Source organism: Vicugna pacos, chromosome 11, assembly GCF_048564905.1.
Source record: "Vicugna pacos chromosome 11, VicPac4, whole genome shotgun sequence".
Taxonomy (NCBI): Eukaryota; Metazoa; Chordata; class Mammalia; order Artiodactyla; family Camelidae; genus Vicugna; species Vicugna pacos.
In genome coordinates, this window is record NC_132997.1 from 52,927,159 (window position 1) to 52,950,043 (window position 22,885).

General features: G+C 35.1%; 1 protein-coding gene across 2 annotated transcripts in view; it reads right to left on the reverse strand.

Moving 5' to 3' along the window:
- The window catches only part of TET1 (tet methylcytosine dioxygenase 1), a 108,637-nt gene that overhangs the window by 27,120 nt on the left and 58,632 nt on the right, over positions 1-22,885 (reverse strand). For both annotated transcript variants that reach the window (XM_015246702.3, XM_072971404.1), the window contains 3 exons: positions 12,113-14,435; positions 8,634-8,724; positions 7,945-8,038 (listed from right to left, as the gene is read on the reverse strand). In XM_015246702.3, the coding sequence (XP_015102188.2) occupies positions 7,945-8,038; positions 8,634-8,724; positions 12,113-14,435 (2,508 nt within the window). The remainder of the gene's footprint in view (positions 1-7,944; positions 8,039-8,633; positions 8,725-12,112; positions 14,436-22,885) is intronic.

A 22,885-nucleotide genomic window follows, 5' to 3' on the forward strand; every position in this document is an offset into this window, starting at 1 on the left:
GGGAAGAATCTATCTTTGTTCAGCCTTTTTTTTTTTTTTAAACACTAAGCAAGTTCTTTGATGCCTTCTTTATAATTTCTAATACTGGATCCAAACCACCCACAAAGAATTGAAGGGTATAGTCTATTTCAGTATTCAAAGAGGAGCAAAATCTCTTGAGTAGCTTCAGCTCGAAGACAATCCCATGTTTGTTTAACCAAATGTTCTTGAAATTTAGGAAGTTATAGAATCATCAGTTTTACCATAACTTATATTGACTGTCATGCTTCTGGTTACATGCTTCAGCAGTTGCCCATCATTTTTAATTGCAATTCCTAACATCTTAACTCTAAGTTTGGGTATACCCTAAATTGCTAAACATTATCTCAGAGGATAAAACTAGGATGGGTTTTAAAATTTGAAAGTAACAGGTTTTTAAAATTTAATTTTAACAGAGAACTTTAATTTTCTGCTTGGATTTCACACTGATTTAACAATTTTAATTTAAAAATTAAAAACAGCATAAAACTATATTGCTTTTTTTTTAAAGAGCAAATAAAATGATCCTAGCAATATAATCTTAGCTGTAAAGATGCCAAGGAGACTAGGGTCCTACATCAGCTCCAAAGAAGGACTAGGTTAGAATCACAGCTAGAAACAATATTTATATCAAGTGTTGGGTATATTACTAGAGTGACATCATTTGAGTTTATCAATCATCATGTGAGACAAAGAACAGTCAAATTTTCAACACAAAATAATTGTGGTCACCCCCCTACCCCCCAAAAAAACACCAATTCATTCATCAAGATCATTTAAATCTGCCTATATATTATAGTAAAATGAACTTCAACTTAGGGAAGGCAGGAGGTGATGACTAGGTGCATGAGGGGTATTCTTGGGTGGTGGTGATAATATAACTCTTAATCTGGGTGGTTTTACTTCATAAAACTTCACTGGGCTGTACACTCATAATTTGTGTACTTTTCTTTGTGTACATTATACTTCAATAAAAAATTTCCTTAAAAAATGAACTCTATAAGTAAGGAAGCTAACATAAAAGTAGTTCTAATTCTACATTAGCAGTCAAAACAGGCTTAAGTAAAGAAAAATGGTTTAAACAAAAAAGGGGCAAAGCCCAGGAAAAATATAAGTCAGTTTAACATCAACTGACAGCATCAACTTCTTGGCTTTTGCCTAATTTTGATCACTGAAGTATAAAGTGTTTTCCTCACATTAGCAATATTTTGCAGACACCAGACAAGTAGCCTACAACATCAACTACCCTTTTATTATGCTGACATGGTAATACACAGAGGTGCCTGATGTGGGCACAGAAATAAGCAGCACCATGGTACAGCTTGAAGACAACCAAGACAGATATTAGGCAGAACCTTGGAAAAAAGCAATCAAACAAGAAAAGTCTTTGAAGATTATATAAATGTATAAATTCAGGCAAGATGTTTTGAAAACTTTTAGATACTTTGGTTTACACCTCACCCCAAAATGCTGGTCACATCAGATCCAAGTAGGCAGTAAAACATTCACTTGTACATATTCATTGCCACACCTGCTCTACTAATAAGCAATCCTGCAGAGGGGAACCCATGAACTGGGACCTGGTGTGAACTGCTCAGGCATTGGACCCATCTGTGGCAGCCTGTTTGAATTCTTCTCCCAACACTGCCATCCCCTCAAAGGCTCACCTGGGCAGAGGAAGGGGGTGGCTGGAGTATAGGGAGTTAAGAGAGCTTAGTGCATCCAAGAAACATCACCCGTTTCACCAAAGCCTACTGAGTAACAAGATAACCACTCCCTGACAAGATCCAAAGTGACAACAGAGGAAAAAAGTCAGAAATTTCTATCAAAAGCTAACGATTGGTGGCGGGGGGTGGGGGTGAGGGTTAATGACCACCTGGCAAAGAAGCATTTCCAAGAAAAGAATAGAACAGTGTTACGAGTAAAGGCAAAACACTGTGAGACTGGCTCAGAAAGTTGCCCTGCCCAGTTAGAATATGCTGTTATGCTTTTTTGTATGTGACCATTAAAAAGAGAAGCAAGAGAGGGAGGGCAAAGCTCAGTGGTAGAGCACACGCTTAGCAGGCAGGAGGTCTGGGGTTCAAGCCTCAGTACCTCCATTAAAATAAACAAACAAATCTAATTATCTCCCAGGACCCAAAACAAACAAAACAAAATAATAAAAAATTGGGGGGAAGAAAAAGAAGAAGCAATAAACCCCTCCTTCAAGAAAAGGAGACAAGTCCAGCACGATCAAAGTAGAATAGACTCCAACCACTATTACCACACATAATTCTGCCCACAGATGAAAAAATATAGGTAAAATCACTAAATGTTTGCTTTAGGTTAATGTTTAATATCAAATACATGACAAATGTACACCATGCAAGATGAAAAGTAAATTTGGAGCAAGACAATTCATCAGTTAAAGGTTTATTAAATTCCTTAGTTTAAAAAAATTGACCTTCAATTCCTCTCCCTCCTTCTTTTCCTTCATGGCTGCATTAAGTTCCATATATGACTTAATTGTGCCAGTGTTATTCAAAATTATGTCCTAAAAACAATGTAGACTCTAGAGAAGATTTTCACTCTATTTTTCATTTAATCTCTATCAGGAGCTCAAGTTTGAGTTGAACAATTATAGCAGATTATCAATTCTAATACTAAAGTGTCCTATGTCTCAGGAAAAGGTAATAATGTGTATCACAGCAATACCATTTCAAGATACCGATTCCAATTCAAACTATTCAATATTCTATAATAGTCTTATTTAAACTCCATACTCATTCACTTAACAGAAATTTAATGAGAGCTGACTATATGCTGGGCATTGCTCCAGGAACTAGCAAAGAACATGAGTATTTTAAATGACAAAACTTGGAAAGTTTGCAAAAAATAGTTTGATTAACATTATCATTTTTCTAACATATATAATCATTTATGAGACCTATTCTTTTCACAGATGCACAGAATTAATTCTTTGTTTTGCTAAAGATGTGAACTGTTTCTGTATTTGTGAAAAGTGCTAGATTTTGAAAGAAATATTGCAAAAGGGAAAATAAGGAAGTAATTCTGCTATAGCTGCTTCATGGAAAATGCTAAATACATACATAAACATATCAGTGCCAGATATTGGGAACAAATCTCTACCATTTATATCAGGGAATGTGCAAGGTACTACAAGGGGGCAAAACAGAAAATAACAAAACCATACTGTTAAGAAATATGTAAGTGGGGAGCAGAGGGTAAGAAAATTATTACCATAAAAGTCAGGATGGGAAGTTCTTGGGGCTTCTGGGAATCTATCGGTGCTGTATTTTTCAGCTGGGTTGATATTTAACGTGTGTTCAATTTATAATTATAGGTAAACTGTACCTTTATATTTTATAAACTTTTTTTTGTTGATATGTTCCATAATGAGCAACACTGATGCTTAATGCCTTTATTTTGAGTTTTTTTTAAGCTTTTAAAATTTTTCTTTAAAAGAACATTGTGGGAGAAGTAATTAGGTTTGTTTGTTTGTTTATTTAATGGAGCTCCTGGGGATTGAACCCAGGACCTTGTGCATGCTAACCAGACACTCTATCTTTGAGCTATAACCTTCCCCCAATGCCTTTATTTTGTGAATAAAGATTAACAAATTAAAGGATTTCCCCTTTAGAGATGATAGGGCTGAGGTAGATTAGATCAGATGTATTATATATTAAATACATCGAATAGGGCTAAGATAGATATATTTCACAATGTCATTGTAGTATCCTTAACATGTGATATTTGTAGAGAAGAAGAGATACTGCATTTTGTCATAGCCAATCTCCCAGATGTCCCCGAGTGATCACCACCACCTGCATTTATGCTCCTGCATCGTTCCTACAATGAACAGCACTAACTTGTGTAGCAATGTCCAATGCTAATGTTATAAAAGACACTGTGGCTTCTTCCTTGTCATCTTTTGACTGACTCACTCTAAGGAAAAGAAAAGCTGCTGTGACATGAGGAAACACTTAAAAAGTCCAATGGTAAGAAATCAAGTCCTCCAGTAAACAACTCTCAAGGAACTAAAGCCTCCTGCAAAACACACAGGACATGGCCCCTCTAGCTGCCCCACTGCCCCAGTCAGGTATTCAGATGATGCATCCTCAAGAGAGACCCTCTTCTGGAAGCACCCTGCTAAGGTACTCTCAGATTCCTGACTTACAAAAACAATGAGATAATAATGTTTGTTGTTCAAAGCTACCAAATTCTGGAGTAATTTGTTAAGGAACAGACAAGTAATACTGAGTTTATCAAGTTATTACTTAGAATGCTCTGTATAAAACATAAACTAGATAGATAACACATTCCTAATTAAAATACTTGAAGGGCTTCCTATTGTTCATGGACTAAAACCCAAATTTCTCACTACCAGCTACAAAAGCATTCGTCCTGACTTCTGACTACATTTTCACCTTCACCTGTTTCCATTCTCTACCTCCTAACTTCACTAGACTCAGAGATTATTAAAGAATGTAGTCTCTTCCTTGACCTTTGTACTTGCCGTTTTCCCTGCTTAGGAATGTTCTTCCTTGCATTCTTGGGGGTATTCTTTGCATCTTAAGCTCCTTTTTGTTGCTCAGTTCTCAGCATAAAAGTTCCCTTACCAGAGAGGCCTTCCCTGATGACCCATTCATAATGAGAAAACCCTGGAAGATTCCCACTGAAGAGAGGAACCAGGAAAGAAGACAATATTTAAAGCAAGATAAAATTGAAGTTAGTATGTTAGAGTAATTAATTGTATTAAATGAAAGAAAGAAATTAACAGTAAAAAATTTGGAAAAGAGAATATAAATCTGTCATTATAGATTATATGATTGTACCTCTGAGATACATAAGAGAAATAAACTGGAAAACAAGAAGCATGTAAACTCTATAGGAACAAAACTTTAAAACACTCCTGAAGGACAAAAGAAAACATCAAGAAATGTAAAGGCACCGTGTGTAAGTTAGGAAGAGTAGATATCAAAAATGTAAATTCTCCAAATTCTATGATTCCAATAAAAATACCAAAAGGACTTTATTCTTGCAATTAGACAAAATGATTATAAATTCAGATGGAAACATAAACAAGGCAAGAATACTCCACAAGTTTTTGAAAAATTAAAAAGTATTAGCTCTGTCAGGTATTAAAACATATTATGAAACCCAAATAATTAGAATAATTTGATGCTGATACAGAGAGATGAAACACTGACATGACAGAAAAGAAAATCTACTGATATGGGGTGAGGGTATAGCTCAAGTGCTAGAGCACATGTTTCACATGCATGAGGTCCTGGGTTCAACACCCAGTACCTCTTCTAAAAATAAATAAATAAACGTAAGTACCACCCCCCAAAGAAAATCTAATGATATAAACATTAACAAATAAGTAGGGAAAAGATGACTAAGTAAGTGGTGTTGGACAACTGGGTAGTCAGTTGGAAAAATGTAAGTTCTGAATAACATTCTACACACAAGAGGGATAAAATATTTAAATGTGGAAGAAATGAAATTAAAATATTACAAAAAGAAAATAGAATGATTCATAAGCTAGAAATGGTAAAGATTTTTCTAATTAAGATATAATACACTAAAGTCATAAAAGTTTTTCTTTAAAAAGTTCTGATGTAAAATTTCATTTAAAAAAATCTGAATGGCAAAAAAATGACAGAAAATACATTTGCAACTTTTATCACAAATGGTCAATTTTCTAAAGGAACTCCAATAAAATGAATAGTCTAATAATCCAATAGAATGGATTTTAAAAAGGGCAGTCTGATAGAATACAAACTTGTGGTTGCCAAGGGGGAGGGAGTGGGAAGGGATAGATTGGGAGTTCAAAATTTGTAGATACTGACAGGCATATTCAGAATAGATAAATAAGATTACACTGTATAGCACAGGGAAATATACACAAGATCTTGTGGTAGCTCACAGCGAAAACAATGTGGCAATGAATATATGTATGTTCATGTATAACTGAAAAATTGTGCTCTACACTGGAATTTGACACAACATTGTAAAATGACTATAACTCAATTTAAAAAAGTTAAAAAAAAAAGGGCAGTCTGTATATTAATTCCTCCTTTATAGTATTTTAAATCAGCTGACTCTCTTTTTCAAGAGTGAATAAAATATAAAAATAAAAATAAAGATCACTTTGGCTACTGTTTAGATATATCTTCACCAAAACTCTTACATATGGGAGTTGACTTGTGTGAGTAAATGTTTTGTAGAAATTGAGAAAATACGTAACTTTTATAATGGAGTTGACACAGTGTGAAAAATCAGTGCAGCCCAAGAAGCTGAACCATGAAAGGAGGAAACAATAGTTCACAACCACTGACCCCCAAGCCGGACCCCAACCATTCATGTGATGGAAATTGTAAGGAAAAGCTTACACTTCAAGGGAGCATTTCAGGAAATTTTATTTAGCTCTTGAGAGGCAAGGTGACCCAGCAGACATTCACGTTACTAGAGAGTAAGTGAACTTTAGCCTAAAATGTGTTTGTGACAGCTGATAAGACTCAGGGCCAGTTTCTTCCCATCTACAGAAAGAAATGACTGGTAAATCTTAATTCATGTTCATATCCCCAAGTATCTAGCCCAGGGCCTGGCAATGGAAAGGACTCAGTAAGCACAAGTTCCTTCACCTATCTTTCTCATTCTGAAAATTTTTTTTCCCCCTCTCTCTTCCAGATTCGCCCACACTGTAGCAAAGTGAAGACGGGTATCTTAGGTGGAACTGCATTCTATTGCATATAACAGAAACCCCCACCCCAAATAACAGGTTTCGAAGTAATGAAACAAAATTTCGCTCACTCATTAAATCCAGATTTAAGAAGCCTGAGGTTGGCACAGCAAGCAGTTCTATTGGTCTCACCGATAGGGACTCAGGCTTTCTTCCCCCCATCCTAGTATGTATTTTCTACTAACAAGTCAATTTGTGGTTCCAGATGGCCATTGGAGCTCCAGCCATCAAGTCCATGTTCTATAAATGTTGAGTGAAAGGAGACAGACACAGAAGAGTACATTCTATATGGTTCTAGTTATATATACATATATATACAGTTCATCAAAAAGACCTTTATAGCAATGAAGGTTAAAATAGTGGTTTATCTTTTCATGGAGTTATCAACTGGGAGGGGCCAAAGGGAGTCTTCTGGGTACTAGAATGATTCTGTCTGTGCTGTACATATGGAGAACTCCTTGATAGGTTCATTTATATTTTGACAAGACAATGCACTCCAGATAGATTGATGATATGTAATAAAAGGTAGTTGTTATCGTTACTATTTTATTACCATTATTCTAGTCATCATTATTGACAAACGAAAGCACAGGATCTCAAAAGGATCCTTTGGTCAAGAATTTCAAATAGTCAGTATCTTTGTGGATGTGAATATCCTCCTGAAAATATACATTTGGCTATGAACCTGTTTTTTAGTTGAGAACTTTCTAAAGAAGCTGAATCCAGTTCTTACTTCTTAGAGCTCTGCAATTTTAGAACACTCATAAGTAGTCATAGAAACAATTTTAGAAATATGTTGTAAAATTTATGGTTTTGTTTTCAATATTGTATGATTTTCATTAAGGTGGTGCTATGAGACACTGAAGTGGAGTTTCAAAATAACTGACAAAAATAAGACATAAGCAATATATATAGTTTAGTACCATTTATTAATGCCACCTAATTATAAATGCATTGAATACACTCTAAAAGTAAAAATCCGGTAAAATTGGTGACCCTAGACCACTGGGTACCAACTGGGAATGGCCGTACCCTTTTGTTCGTTTAACTTAAAAAGGCCAAGCTAAGATAGCTTCCTTATTTCCCCAGGAATAATGGGAGTGGGTATTTTTCTAGTCCACGTGGTTTATTTGAGGAATAAATGCATTTTGAAATATGTATAAATACAAAATACTTACCCACTTAGCAATTGGACACCCATGAGAGGTTTTTCCTTCCTTCCCCGTGTACACTACTATTTCTATTCTTATTGCGTTTCCTTTTTGACCATACCTGAATATGAAACACAGTGAATGGAAAATATTTACATAATACATTTTTAACATCAGAATGTGCATAAGATGTAGATATACAAAAGTACAAAAATCAAACACTCTTCATTTTATTTTTCAATTTCCTTTTTAAAATTTACTTTTGTGTGGCAGATATTTTTATTAGTTCTCCAGCTTTATTTACTTGTCCTTAAGGATCACTCTTTAAAAAAAATGGCCTGGCTCCAAGACAGCCAAAAGAAATGTGAACGCAGAGTTGATGGAGGTAATTTTAACTATTGCTACCATTATACAATAATATAAAAATAAGTTATTTTGAATTTAACAAAAACAGCCTTAAAAAGAAAAAAAAACAAAAAACAAAAACAAAAACAGCCTTGCTTTGTGAGTGTCTTTTTGAGGGCCCAAAGGCTCACGTGATGAGGGACTCAGCAGGGACACCAGGACACTATGCTTTTCCTGGGCCCTAAGAAACATCCAACTCATACTCCTGAAGGTTTTCCATTCACCTCATGCTTCTTCCCAGAGATCATTCCTCTGCATTGAGTCAGGGCCCCAGTAATGAATGATTTTAACAGGGAAGTATATTTCCTCACCTATTCTCCATGATTTCCCTGACAGCAGCAACACTTGGTCCTGCCCCAAGGTGTGTATAATATGGGCCTTTGTCTTTTTGTATAACTCGATCTGTGGAAGGAATAAGATTATTAGACCCAAAGATTTACAGAATTGCATAGGGGCAAGGAAGAGCTATATTTACTTTTTTTTTTTCCTTTTCTGTATGGAACAATGAATCTTGACAAGATTTTGGTAAAGTCTAGGACAATAGGCCCTGGAATTTAGCTTATTCCTTTCTTTCTGCTCCTAATTAATTTACCCTTCAAGAATCACACGAGAAAAAAAAACATTTTTATTTATTGTATCTCCTACTTAACAACAAAAAATCTATAAAAATTGAGGTAAAAAATTAAAACTTATCCAAGAACAGTAGAATTTAAAAGCCTGGCCTCAGAATCCTATTAGAATTGAGCCCAGCAATTGCTCTAAGAATTTATTCTACTTACACATGTGCACAATCACATATTTATAATGCACATGTACACAAGAATATTCCTTGTTAAACTGTATGTAATATCAAAAAAAGAGAAAGAAACACTCTTAACATCTGTCAATAAGTGATAGTTTAAATAAATTTGGGGATGTTTACATAGTGGAATAAAAAAGCTATTAAAACAATGATATTTACAAATATTAAAAAAAAACTAAGATTTTAGTAAGTTAAAAAAGCAAGTTGCAAAAGTAGTATGTTTTAAAAGATCTAAACTTTGTAAAATTGGAAAGAAAATTAAACTCAGTAATGTTACTTCATACAGAATAACTGTAACATGTTTTTCTGTAGATAATGGAACTGTAAAAAGACTTTGCACCATATTTCTAACCCATTTTAATTTTTGTTTTTGAGTGTGAATTACATGTTTCTTAGAAAACATTATTTTTAACTAGGCCTGCCTCTTAGAATCATGTCTAACTAGAATCACTGGGCAATGCATTTCTGTACCTACACCAAAATGTCATTACTTAACCATTTTAACTGGACATGAAATACAACATAGGATTATTTCTGTGGCTACTTAAGCAAGATACAGTGAATAACTTTAAACCTACTCATGATCTAGAGCAGTGGTTCTTGGTCAGGGAGGACTCTGCCAAAGGGGACATTTGACAGTATTTTGGGTTGTGACAATTACACGTGAGTTCTAGTGTCATTGGTAGCCAGTGAGTGGAGGCCAGAGAAACCACTGAACTGCCTACAATGGATAAGGCAGCCCCCCCTACAACAAAGAATTATCCCATCTAAACTGCCAATAGTGCTAAATTTGATAAACCCTGACCTAAAGGTTAATTACTCTTAATCTGCTAGAACCTAACGCTTATATAGAAATCCTTTACCCTCAAATATGATGCTCCCACTTGGGATGATTTCTGAATCTGCTCTGTTGTTTTTCATTTAAACTTCCCATTTCTATAAAATGAGCACAATATAACAATGATAGGAAAACATGCAACTGACAGCATATAAAACAGTTCCAGGTCCACTGCAGATACTAAATAAAGCTTGCATGTCTGGCTGTCTCCACTCCTACATGGTGTCAAGGTAGTATGTATAAGGAAAGGGGCTTGAAACTAGACCTTCATCCTGAAAACTTGTACGCACTCAAATTAGACTAGCTCAGGTATATAATTTTAAGCAGCATTTTAAATTAGAGGTTTTTTTCATTTATAATGATATTCAGAAAAGTACTGTCTCTTTTTCACTGCAGATTTTTGAAGCAACAAAGGATGGAGGTTACAAATACAGGCTCAAGTTGGGACTACGTGTCGCTGAATTCTAGTTTAATCATTTACTAGCTATGAGCTGCTCTGACTGAGTTTCCTCAGTCATAAAATGGGAATAAAAAGCATTCCTTTTTCTGGGTTGTGACTATAACAAGTCAAAGGTGTAGCGAGTATCAGACTCGCAGTTAAAAGATCTGGAATAGGAACCATTATCATTATTACACTCTCTGTCTTTGGTCCAAGAATCTCTCATTCTCTCAATTCAGCCCCACTCAGACAGCATTGTCACTCCTTCGAGACTGTCAGATCCTTCTCCTTGGAAGCTCTTCATTCTCAGAGAGCCTATCCTTGGTGCCTGGCACATGGTAGGCTGTCAAATGCTGAATAATGAGTGCTGAATAATGAGCACAGAAATGGAAGGATTCATCTCAGAATATCAAATGCACTTTGAATAATCAAGAAATAAAAGTCATGCTACTCTTCACTATTTTTTCTATTGTGGTTAAAAAAAAATCAGAATGATGTACTTACTTTATCCTTCCAATCAATCCTTTAGCTACCCTTTCTATATACTAATGAACCATCTGCTTCTAGTAGAAAGACTGCTTTTGTTTCAGGCAAATCTTGAGTCTTTGTGATTTGGGGCCATGTTTTAAGAAAGACTGTTTCAAATAATTAAACCTATTTGGGTTCAAAGTAGGTTATTTCACAAATCCTGTGGTATCACAAGTTGTGTAAAAAGCTGAAATAATGGGGCTTCTGCAGTCTAACTTTAATGACACAATCTATCTAATCTCCCTATTTTTTACAGCTATATTAAATAAATTTCTTCTTATTTTTGAGCACTTACATGAAATTTGACCATAGACAGTGACTAATCAGTGCAGGATTCAAATTAAGGTTTTACATGTTCTAAACATTGAGCACATTTCCCATAAGGCCTGCCTGAGAATCTACTCCTGCAAGATTTTCTCAGGGCTTTGAACACACTCATAATACTTCTAGTTTCTGAATGTTCTTTTTCAATGACTCCCAAGACACAAAGTGCATATATAAATACATTAGAAATCTGTCCATGAGTATCCTATGCGTCTTTTTCTGAAATAGGAAATCAATATTTATTCAATGGTTTAATATTTTAAAATTCCAAAAGATTTGCAAATTCTTTAATTGGCCAAGATTATGGTTTTTTTCTTCTTATATGGGCACACAGTTTACATCACAGAGCATAAAAGCACTAAGCACTGAAAAAAAAAAACCAGTTCCAGTCCTTCAGTGAATTAGCAATTACAGATATATTTTAATATTTGTTATATTGTACATATATTTTATATTCTCTGTATGCATGTTATACTGCACAACAAAAAATTAGGTACTTTTAAATAAATGGCTTATAGGTTGAAATTCTTTTGAATATAGGAAGAATTAACTGTAATAAAGTATTAGGGGAATTCATTCTTATGCACAATAAACAACTTGAGAGACATTTAGCCTGAGAGATATCAGCAAATTTTCTACTTAAGAAATTTTCCAATTTACTAGTGAATTTCCCATTTATCTGAGCAGCGTCAATAAAGGTACCACAGAAAAACGGGTATAGAATTCAGTCCATTCTAACTAGATTATATGAATGGGGCAAAAATGCCATTCATAAAAGATAAACCAAACTTGATTCCATCATGACTGGAGGCATTTAGTGTCCAGTAAATGAAGAAGAAACACACATGCATGCACTTACCAAGACAGTTGCAGTTTGGCAAATCAGCATCTTTTGTTGCGGACACCAGGGTTTTCGTAGGATCAGTAAAGAAGTTCATGGCATAATCATTAAAACTTTTCTGTGCATTGTCTATTAGGGAAAATTCTGATGCTCCAACAGTAGATGAACAGACATCCTCTTCAGTTTTGGTAGAAACCACTGTAATTCCACCTGAACATACTACATTTAGCTTCCTGAGAATTTGTGCTGGGTCCGGTAAGGGAGTCTCATGAGAGATACCAGGCAATGTTGGCAGTCTCTGATGCATGAATTGGTCTTTAACATCCTGTTGGAACTGTGTTTGGTCATCGCCAGCCATCATATTAGCACACTGGTTAGTTGGAGAGGAGGGTTGAAATAAAGGATGAGCTTTCTGATTGACATTCACTGTTGGCTGTACCTGAGTATACGCATTTTCTGTAAACGCCTGCCCGTTGGATTCTGTTTTTAACTCGACTATGGGGAGAGAATCCAAGGGTTCAACCTTCATTTTTTCCTGTGCTAATTCAGGATAATATCGCTCAAATTTTATCTGAGTGAGGGGAGGAAATACTTTTTTGGGTTCTAATGGTGAACTCGTTTGAGTCAGTGGTTTCCATACTTTGGTTAAGGGAGGAATTTTTCCCAATAGAATAGGAAAATCATGTGGACCAAACTGACCAAATCGTTGAAATTTAGATGCTATCCAAATGTCATGTAATTTACTATACTCATATGACAACTGCTCCTGCCTTTTCCGATCATTTTCTTGACAACTTATGACTGCAGGCTTCTTTTTCCGTCGATCTCTTGATGGGGTAGATTTTGTCTTTTTCTGGGTTGTGTTCTTTTGCTTTGTTATCGATGAGCCATGATTATTTTGTACACTGGAAGGTGGCTTCTGCTGTATTTTGTCCTTCTCCTGGCTACAGTTTTGCTGTACATTACATGCAACAGGGTTTGTTGATGTACTTTCAACTTTTTTGTCCTCTGCTTTTATGTAATTGAATTTAATTATTGATGCAAGTTGTGTTAACTGTGTTGCAACATCTTCTTCAACTTTACTATGAACTGTATCTTGACATAATGGATCATCCTTTGAGTCCAACTTGTTGCTTCTGTCCAGTGACTGGTTACAATACCCCGATTTATTAGCTGTTGTTGCCAACTGATGCAAATTCTTAGAACTGCCAAGAGTAATTCTACCTTGAGCAACATTTTTATTGGTGTCAGTTTTAGATGCATTTGAATTTGGTATAGTAAGAGATACTGAATTTGTGATTGTTGAATATTCCTGTGCCTTTGTGGATGCCTGGTCACTAGGTGAGCTGTTGTGTGATTTAGAAATGATATTTTGGCCATTGAATACTAATGTGTTGCATGAACTCTGCTTTTGCAAAGATTGACAGTGATGAAGGTTTTGTGGCTCCCCTTGTAAGTTTGGGTCTTGGAAGTCTTTTCTTACAGAATATAGGATAGCTTTACAGCTATTAAGCAAACTAGCTGTTCTCTGTTCTGTTTCTTCATCCTTCTCTGACTTGGATGGTGAGGAATTTTCTGATGGGGCTTCTGATAGTTGAGTTAGAGCTTCTATGGCCACCACTTGTTCTAGTGTTAATCGCCTGTCTTTCATTAGGGACAGAAGGCTTGGCTGAAGTGTTGGTCCTTCTTTTGGTTCTCTATTTGTTATTTTTTCTAGTGATTTTGGTTGATCACTTTCATTGTGAATACTAGTATGACTATTTAAGTTGAAGTTTGCCGGATCTGGAAAAGACTTACAGTTAAAGCCAGGCTTATGGAAGACAAAAACATTACTTCTCCCCTTGAGATGATCACAGCTCTCACTAGGAGCAATGGAACTCATGGCATTGTTATGGTTTGTGGTGCCTTTCAGGAATTTATAAGGATTGTTTTCAAATGCCTTGCCAAGTTCTTCAATACTGAGATTTTTAAAAGACAAATTTGATTCAGTTGGTAAATAGTGTACATTTTTAATGCCATTTCTTATAGTTTGTGCAAACAATTTTTGAGGTTCAAGGAGGTCAGTAAGTAGGACTTTCTTCCTGTCATCTTCAGAGTTTTTCAAATTTTCAGCTTCAGTTACAATTGCTTTAAATTCTCCTTTGACATGATCAGTTAAGTGTGATTTCTTATTTTGCGTCCACTTCTCCACCTCAATACCTGTCATACTTTCTTCATTTTTAGTTACATTTTCAATGGGAAATGAGCTCACTTCCAATCTTTGTTCTTCCTCATGACCACAACTACTGTATTCCATGGATTCTGACTTGGGGCCATTTACTGGTTTGTTGTCAAAATCTACCTATAAAATAGACACAGAAGTTACCCATGTTATTTGCTTAAATATCAGAGTAAGAGCCATAGGAACTTTATACTTTAATAACAACTAAATGTGAAGTTCCTGAAAACATATATTAAAACATTATTTTCTCTTTTTTACATATTTATAGAAGTTATAAAATATCAATAAGAGGGAAAGAAAAAAAGAGCAATAGGAACTATCATGATCCCATGCCTGTTAATATTTTGTTATATTCATTTTTTTCCCAAATAAATTTTTTAAACATTTTTACATTTATACCATTCAATGGACAATACCTATTACTTCAATGCAAACTGTACTGAAGTAGAACATACATACCAAGAAACATACAAATCATAAATATATAGCTTGTTGAATTTTCACAAAATGAACACCTATGTACCCAGATCCCAACCAAGAAACTTTTATCTAGTCATCACTCCACCACCAAAGGGTAACCACTACTTTGACATCTATCATAGATTTCTTTTGCTATTTCCAAACTATACAACTGACTTCTTTTTATTCAAAATGTGCAAGATTCATCTATGTTGCAAAGTATAATTGTAATCTATTGATTCTTACTGCTACACAGTAATTCTGATTGGATATACTACAATGTATTTTGCTGTTCTACTGTGGATGGACATTTATTTTTAGTTTTTGGCTATTACAAAGTACACTGCTATAAGACTGGTGAACTTATACATACATTGGGTGGAGTGGAAGCTCTGGCTCTTTCAGTGTGTATACATGTGCATGGATCTTCAGCTTTAGCAGACAGGCCAGAGAGTCTTCTACAGTGGTTACCAACACACACGCCCACTAGGAATTATGACAGTTTCAATCTTTGTTAACAATTAGCTCACATTCTTATCAATAATTAATATTTTTTGTATTTTCATATTAGCCCTTCAGGTGAATGGGCAGTAACATCCCTTTTTAAAAATTTTTTGAGCTGAAGAAAGTAGGAAAAATCTTCCAAAGCAAGAGCAAAAAGTGAGAAGCCATAAAAGAAAAGCTAGACTTCTTTGACTACATACAATATTAACAATTTAAAAGGGAAAGACACCATAACATGCTTTTCCAATTGCTGATCACAACCTCTGAGTCCTAATAGCAATTTAGTGCTTTGTGACAAGTCGGTTTTTTAAATGGAATATTAAGGAATAGGCGTACACTACATTTAGTAATGATAAGTATTACCATATAAATCTTTTATGTATATGTTTGTGCACTGAATCATGATGTGAAATGTATACATTTCTTAATATGTACAGATATTTTGAAAGGTAGGAGAAATATTGCCATAAATGAATTCAAAAGTCAAATGACAGGGAAAATATTTGCAATACATGTAAAGAGTTACTATTCTTAATGTAAAAGAATTTCCACAAATTATGAAGGAGAATGACTCAGAATAGAATAGCATAGTGAAGAAAGGACAGGCGCATGCAATTCATGTAAGCGGAAATCAAAAGGATCAAAAGCTGTCCAACTTGAGTAGAAGACAATCAAGTGAAAATAAACATAGTTTTTGCATCCAATCAAATTGCAAACATAAAAAGGCAGAAATGTCCTTAAGCAAGTCATAAAACAGGACACTTATACTAGAGAAAGTATGAAGTAAACTCTCATATATTTATGTTGTGAAAAAATGTGCAGCCATTACTCCATGTATCAATCTAGTGATTGTATGGCAAGATATTCATAATATATCATTAACCCAAATAAGATGCAGCTGTAATGTTATCATCCCTTTTTATTTAATACACACAAACAGTTGTCTATAACAGACAGAAAACTGGTAGGATAAACCTAAAATGTTAATAACAGTTACCACTGGGAAACAGAAGTGAAGAAAAGGGAAAGTTTATTCTTTTTTTTACTTGAAGCTTTTAATTTTATAGGTATGCATATCCAAGCACATTGAACTTCAATGTATACGCTCCCCTTCAGAGGAGATTTTGAGGCCCTTTTAAAATTTTACAAATCAAAAGCATAAGACAGTCTCATTAATTAATGAGATTAAAAACAACAGACCTTTATTATTCAGTTATATCTTACACAGCTTTCTAAAAACACTGGGTATCACAAGTTTATATAAACATGAAAACATGCTCTACACACTGCTAACTATAAAACTAAACTTTAAGAAAACAAGGTAACAGATAAGATTTTAGTGTAGGATAGTAAGATTTTCTATTCCACATCCTCAAAATCTCCCCTGAATCCTTGAAAACACATTCTGTTACATGTAATAATAGCACTTGTGTGCAATATATTTCTGTGCTATGAGAAAATGCTCACTCTCATTCAGCTACCTGCTATTCATTTTGAAACTGAGTGGCCAGAGCAACAGATTTATCACAACTTCAGGCCATGTCAGAAGTGAATTAGCACCAGAAAGAGGAAGAAAAATACTATAGGATATCACTTACATGTGGAATCTAAAGAAAAAAGACAAACTTATTTACAAAATAGAAACAGACTCACAGACATAGAAAACAAACTGACAATACTTCAACAAAAATATGTATTAAAAAAGTGAATTAGCAAAAAAGATGAATTGTAAAGTACATGGTGTATCTTAACAAAGCTGTTACCCCAAAAAATAAATAAACTGAATCGGCATGGATAACTGAAAAAGCAATAAAAGAAATACATAACATCACCTTATTTAAATAGATACATGCAAATAATATATAAACATATTTGTTTTAAAATAGAAGTGTTGAAAGTAAACGAACCTCATCAACATCTGCAAATTTTAAAAATGAATGTGGTACACATTTACAGGTTGAAAAACAATCATATGATCATCTCTATGGATGCAGAAAGTTTTCACAAAATTCAACACCAACATATGATAAAAACTCACCACAGAGTGGGTCTAGAGGGAATATACCTCAACAAAATAAAGGCCTTTTATGATAATCCATATCTGATAAGCCCACAGCTAATATGATACTCAATGATGAAAGCTGAAAGCATTTCCTATAAGATCAGGAATAAGACAAGGATGCTCACTCTTACTACTTTTACTCAACATAGTATTGAAGTCCTAGCCACACAGCAATCAGACAAGAATAAATCAATCCAAATTGGAAAGAAAAGTAAAACTGTTACTGTTTGCAGATGACATGATACTATACAAAGAAAATCCTAAAGACATCACTAAAACTACAGGAGCTCATTAATTAACTGGTAAGGTTGCAGGATAGAAAAATAATATACAGAAATCCCTTGCATTTCTATATACTAACGATAAACTATCAGAAAGAGAAATTAAAGCAACAATTCCATTAATACTTAGGAATAACTAAGGAGGCAAAAGAACTGTACTCAAAAAACTGTAAGACACTAATGGTATGAAAACACAAAAGACCCCAAATAGTCAAAACAATCTTGAGAAAGAAGAACAGAACTCGAGCTGAGGTACCACACTCCCTGACTTCAGTCTACTACGAAACTACAGTAAACAAAACAGTATAGTACTGGCACAAAAACAGACACAAATCAACGGAACAGAATAGAGTCCAGAAATAAACCCACATACTTATAGCCTATTAATCTACAACAGTGAAGGTGAGAATATACAATGGGGAAAAGACAGTCTCTTCAATAAGTGGTGCTGGGAAAATTGGACAGCTACATGAAAAAGAATGAAAATAGGACACTTTCTCACACAAAAATAAACTCGAAATGGATTAAAGACCTAAATATTGACTTAATATTATATTTCAGGTGAAAAGACCTGAAACCACGGAACTCCTAGAAGAAAACATATGCAGAACACTTAAGCAGACACAAATCTTAGCATCATTTTTTTGTATCTATCTCCTAAAATAGAGGAAACAAAAGCAAAAATAAACAAATGAAACCTAATTAAACTTAAAAGCTTTTGCACAGCAAAGCAAACCATCAACAGAATGAAAAGAAACCTAATGAATGGGAGAAAATATTTGCAAATAATAACAATAAGGGTTAATATCCAAAATATATAAACAACTCATACAATTCAATATCAAAAAGCAGAAACAAAAACGTCAGACAAAAAACAGGGAGAAGATGTGAAGACATTTCTCCAAAGAAGACATACAGATGGCCAAGAGGCACATGAAAAGACGCTGATATTAGTGAATCCTTAGAGAAATGCAAATCAAAACCACAAGGAGGTATCACCTCATACCTGTTAGAATGGGTATCATCCAGAATGGAGAAAAAGGAACCCTTGTATACTGTTGGTGGAAATGTAAATTATGCAGCCACTGGCAACACAGTATGGAGGTTCCTCAAAAAACTAAGAACTACCATATGATCCAGCAATTACACTCCAAGGTATATATATCCGAAGAAAATGGAAACACCAATTTCAAAAGATACATGCACCCCATTATTCACAGCAGCATTATTTAAATAGCCAAGATATGGAAGCAACCTAAGGGTTCATTAACAGATGAATGAATAAAGTGTGGTATATTATATATAAGGGAACTTACTCAGCCATAAAAAAAGAATGAAATTTTGCCACTTGCAACAACATGGATGGACTTGGAGAATGTTATGCTTAATGAAGTAAGCCAGACAGAGAAAGACAAATACTGTATGATATTACTTATAAGTGGAATCTAAAAAGTAAACAAATAAATGTATGTAATAAAACTGAAACAGAATTAGATATAGAGAACAAACTAGTGGTGACCAGTGTGTGTGTATGGGGGGAGGTTCAAGACAGATGTAGGAATTAATAGGTACAAACTACAATGTATAAAATAAATAAGCTACAAGGATCTATTGTACAGCACAGAGAACATAGCTTATGTTTTATAATAACTTTAAATGGAGTATAATCTATAAAAATTTTGAATTACTATGTTGTACACCTGAAATATAATATTGTCAATTATATCCAATTAAAAAAATAACATCTTCTTACTTAAATAGATACATCTAAATAATGTATAAATACATTTGTTTTAAAATAGAATTGTTGAAAAGAAAAGAAACTAACCTAAGTGCTATGACAGATTAATCTTGTCCACTAAGATGTGGAAGGGAAGAGAGCAACCCTTAGGAACTGCGTGACCAGGGAGATGCTACTTAGCTTGAGCTATAGCTTCCTCCTTTTAAAAGATCGTTATGATCATGATGGGGATTAGATGAGATAATATCACTAAAGAGCACAATGAGGACAAGCTATCACTAAGAGGGAGCACAATGTCATTACAATAGTTATAATTCAAAGAATGTTAGCTGTACTGTAATATACTCCTTACTCGCAATAACTCATTTACTCTTTATACAACCCTGATGCAGACACTATGGAAAGGTGCTCAAGATTAAGAGAAACACAAATTAAAATGACACAGACAACATTTTTCATTTCTCAGAATAGCACACATCAAAAAGTTTTGACCACCTAGACCCTAGGGGACCCTGTGTGGAGAGACACTCATATGCTGTTGGTGGGTGTACAACATGGTACAATCTCTATAGACAGCAATTTGGCAATAATCAAAATTATCAGCACAACTTTAATACAACAGGTTGGGGAACTTATCCAAGTTATACTTGCATATAATAACGGGTTTTGACAGCTTTGTATATTTTAACAAATAACTGAAAATACCCCAATGTCCATCTGTAGCAGACTAATTGTGATATAGCTGTACAATGCCTTGCAACTACTGAAAGAAAATGATAAAAAAAAATTCCATAGCTTCCAGAGTGGGGTGTCTGTACATTCTGTATTAATAGGCATGTTTGATTCTTGTAAAAGAACATTAGTAGCTGCTGCAGGTCCTGTTTGGAAACCCCATGTACAATTCCTGGTTTTTTGTAAGTGTCAGTGAGGGGAACATTTGACTTTTGTGTTTGTATCTTCTTTTTATGATTGCTGTACTGATCCATGTCTTTTTGCAGAAAGGGTGAAAAGAGATTTGAAATAAAAATGTTTAGAAATTTAAAAAAAATTCCATAGCTAATAGGCAAAGATGTCCAAGTTATATTATTTTTCTAAAATCCCACAGAACCTATATATGGAATTTTGATGTAAAAAGTATATATTCATTTTTGCATAAAAGAAACTGGAAGAGTACAAAATAAACTAAATCAGGTGATGAGTAGGAAGAGTTTAGGAGCAATACCAAACAAAGAGAAAACAGAAAGAGTTCGGGAACACTTACACCTAGATTTGATTAAATACTGTTTTGACTTTTTAAACATTTCCTTAAAATTAAGCCAAAGTTGACAAAGCCCTCTATCGAAAAATTTCTAGGGTACAGTAAGAGAAAAGAGCTAAATGCAGAGTAGTTTATGTAGTATCAAATTACAAACAAATTAAAGCATAAAGAGAAGAGCAGAGTGTATACAAATTTGCTAATATTTGCTAAATATTTCAGGGAGGCTACATACAACTGCCAACATTTGTCTTATAGACAACTGTACTCAGTGGTATTCTGGTAAAGTTTAACCATCAACTTGGGAGGTGGTGAGGAAGAAGCCCTGTTTTGTGGGGTTGGCCAATTTTTGTGGTGTAAATACACCCACCATGGTGGATTGTAAACTATCGATGTGACCACCTGACCGAGAGCTGGGAAGAAATGCACACGTCCACTGAGTTGGAAGGAGCTGTCTCCATGACACCACTGAGAGCACTAATCCAAACTACTACTTGAAATAGGCTGCAATGGCTACATTATGAACTTTTTGTAAATGAAGATTTTATTGGCATTTAATCTGCTTAGGTTATAGTGGTTCCCCAACATCCATCTTGGATCTCAAAATATTTGTTAACATCCATCTCTAAAGAGAAGCCGCTTGTCTGAAGGAAGTGAAGTGTTTCCAAGAATATCGGAGCTGGGGCTGTTTTGAACCCCTCAAGTTCCATTTACACTCTGGGGACACCAAACGCATTCCATCTGCCCACCAGTGTTTGTGTCTCTTCTTCTCCTCCCCCACTCACCACTTGTCCTTCTCCCACCCTTGGCTACTCCAAAATGGCCCAAGGGTGTAGTTTAAAAAACAATAGGTGATTCAAAATTTCCCAGTTCTGTGTCTCCCACTCTGTACCCATCCCAGGCTTCTAGGTTTCCCTGGGCCTCTCCTAGGCACTCTGAACTAACAGGAATGTTGAACTCCTTAGATCAGATCTGGGTCCAATAGTTTCCAGGCCCCCTCCATTTTCTCATTTTTCCACATTCCTGTCATCATGATACTTTTACATCTCCTCTTAAATGAGCTCAAATAGCACTGAGCAAAGAGACATTTTATTCTGAAATGGTCATGCCCTTTGGACAGAATCTGACTGTAGCCCCTCCCAACATACACTCACATTCCATACATGCTGCATTTCTTGTATTAAGAAACAAGTACTGCGATCACATGGAAAAATCAAAACTTTCAAGGCACTTTCAGAGACATGATCCGGCAAGACTATGGTTTTACTACATAGGCAGATCGGTGTGTTTCTCAACCTTCTTCTTCTCCTATTTTTTCACCACTTATTGCAGAAGTCTTTTAAAACATTTTTTCCCTAATATCCTTCCCCATGAGATCTTAATATGACAGATACAGTATCTGTTTATGTACTGTGGCCCAACTGAAATTATCTAAAATTTTTCACCCCACCACCAAGAACCAATTTTCACCTCTTCTGAGGAAAAAGCAATTTTTTTAAGTTCTTTGTTTTGGGGGAGGTAATTTATTTATTCATTTTAGAGGAGGTACTGGGGATTGAACCCAAGACCTTGTGCATGCTAAGCATGCACTTGAGTTATACCCTCCCCCAAAAAAGCAAGTTTTAAAAACATGTAAAATGTGAGGAGCAGCCCGCACTGTCTTTATGCTTATTCAGAAGTGGCGCCCTCCAAATCTAGGTTCTCAACCTGAAAACTGAGTGCTTGGGAAAAAAACCTGATGGAGAACCACTGGGGCCTTCATGAATGTTAACTTTCAGATTATACAATCATACCAGATACTGTATTTTCCCTTCCCAATTTCCATAAAGAGAATCATGGAGGTCAGCCCTGCTCTGCATCCTACCACCATACAATTTTCACCACAACTGCTCGCTAACAAAAACAAAGTTAAATCAAAAGAGGAACCGGCTACTCACCAAAGATCCACCTAAGGAGATTCCAAAATAAACATTTAACACACACACATCAAAATATCCTCCTTCAAAGGGGACCTGCAAAACAGCTACCTTATTTTCCTAGAATTCCCACCACTGTCTTTTTCCTTATTTAGGCATAAAAAGGGAATACCTGCCCTATCAGGTTTTGGAGCCCTAATGTTCTTTGAGCTTTGCCTCCGATCTCAGTTTCCCCAATTTGCCTGTAACCACCCACTGAGGAGTTCAAATGCCACCATAAGGCAGGGCTTGATGAGCCGGGAGAGGGGGAGTCTTAGGGACGGGGTCAGCACTTGTCCCCACCATCCCTACC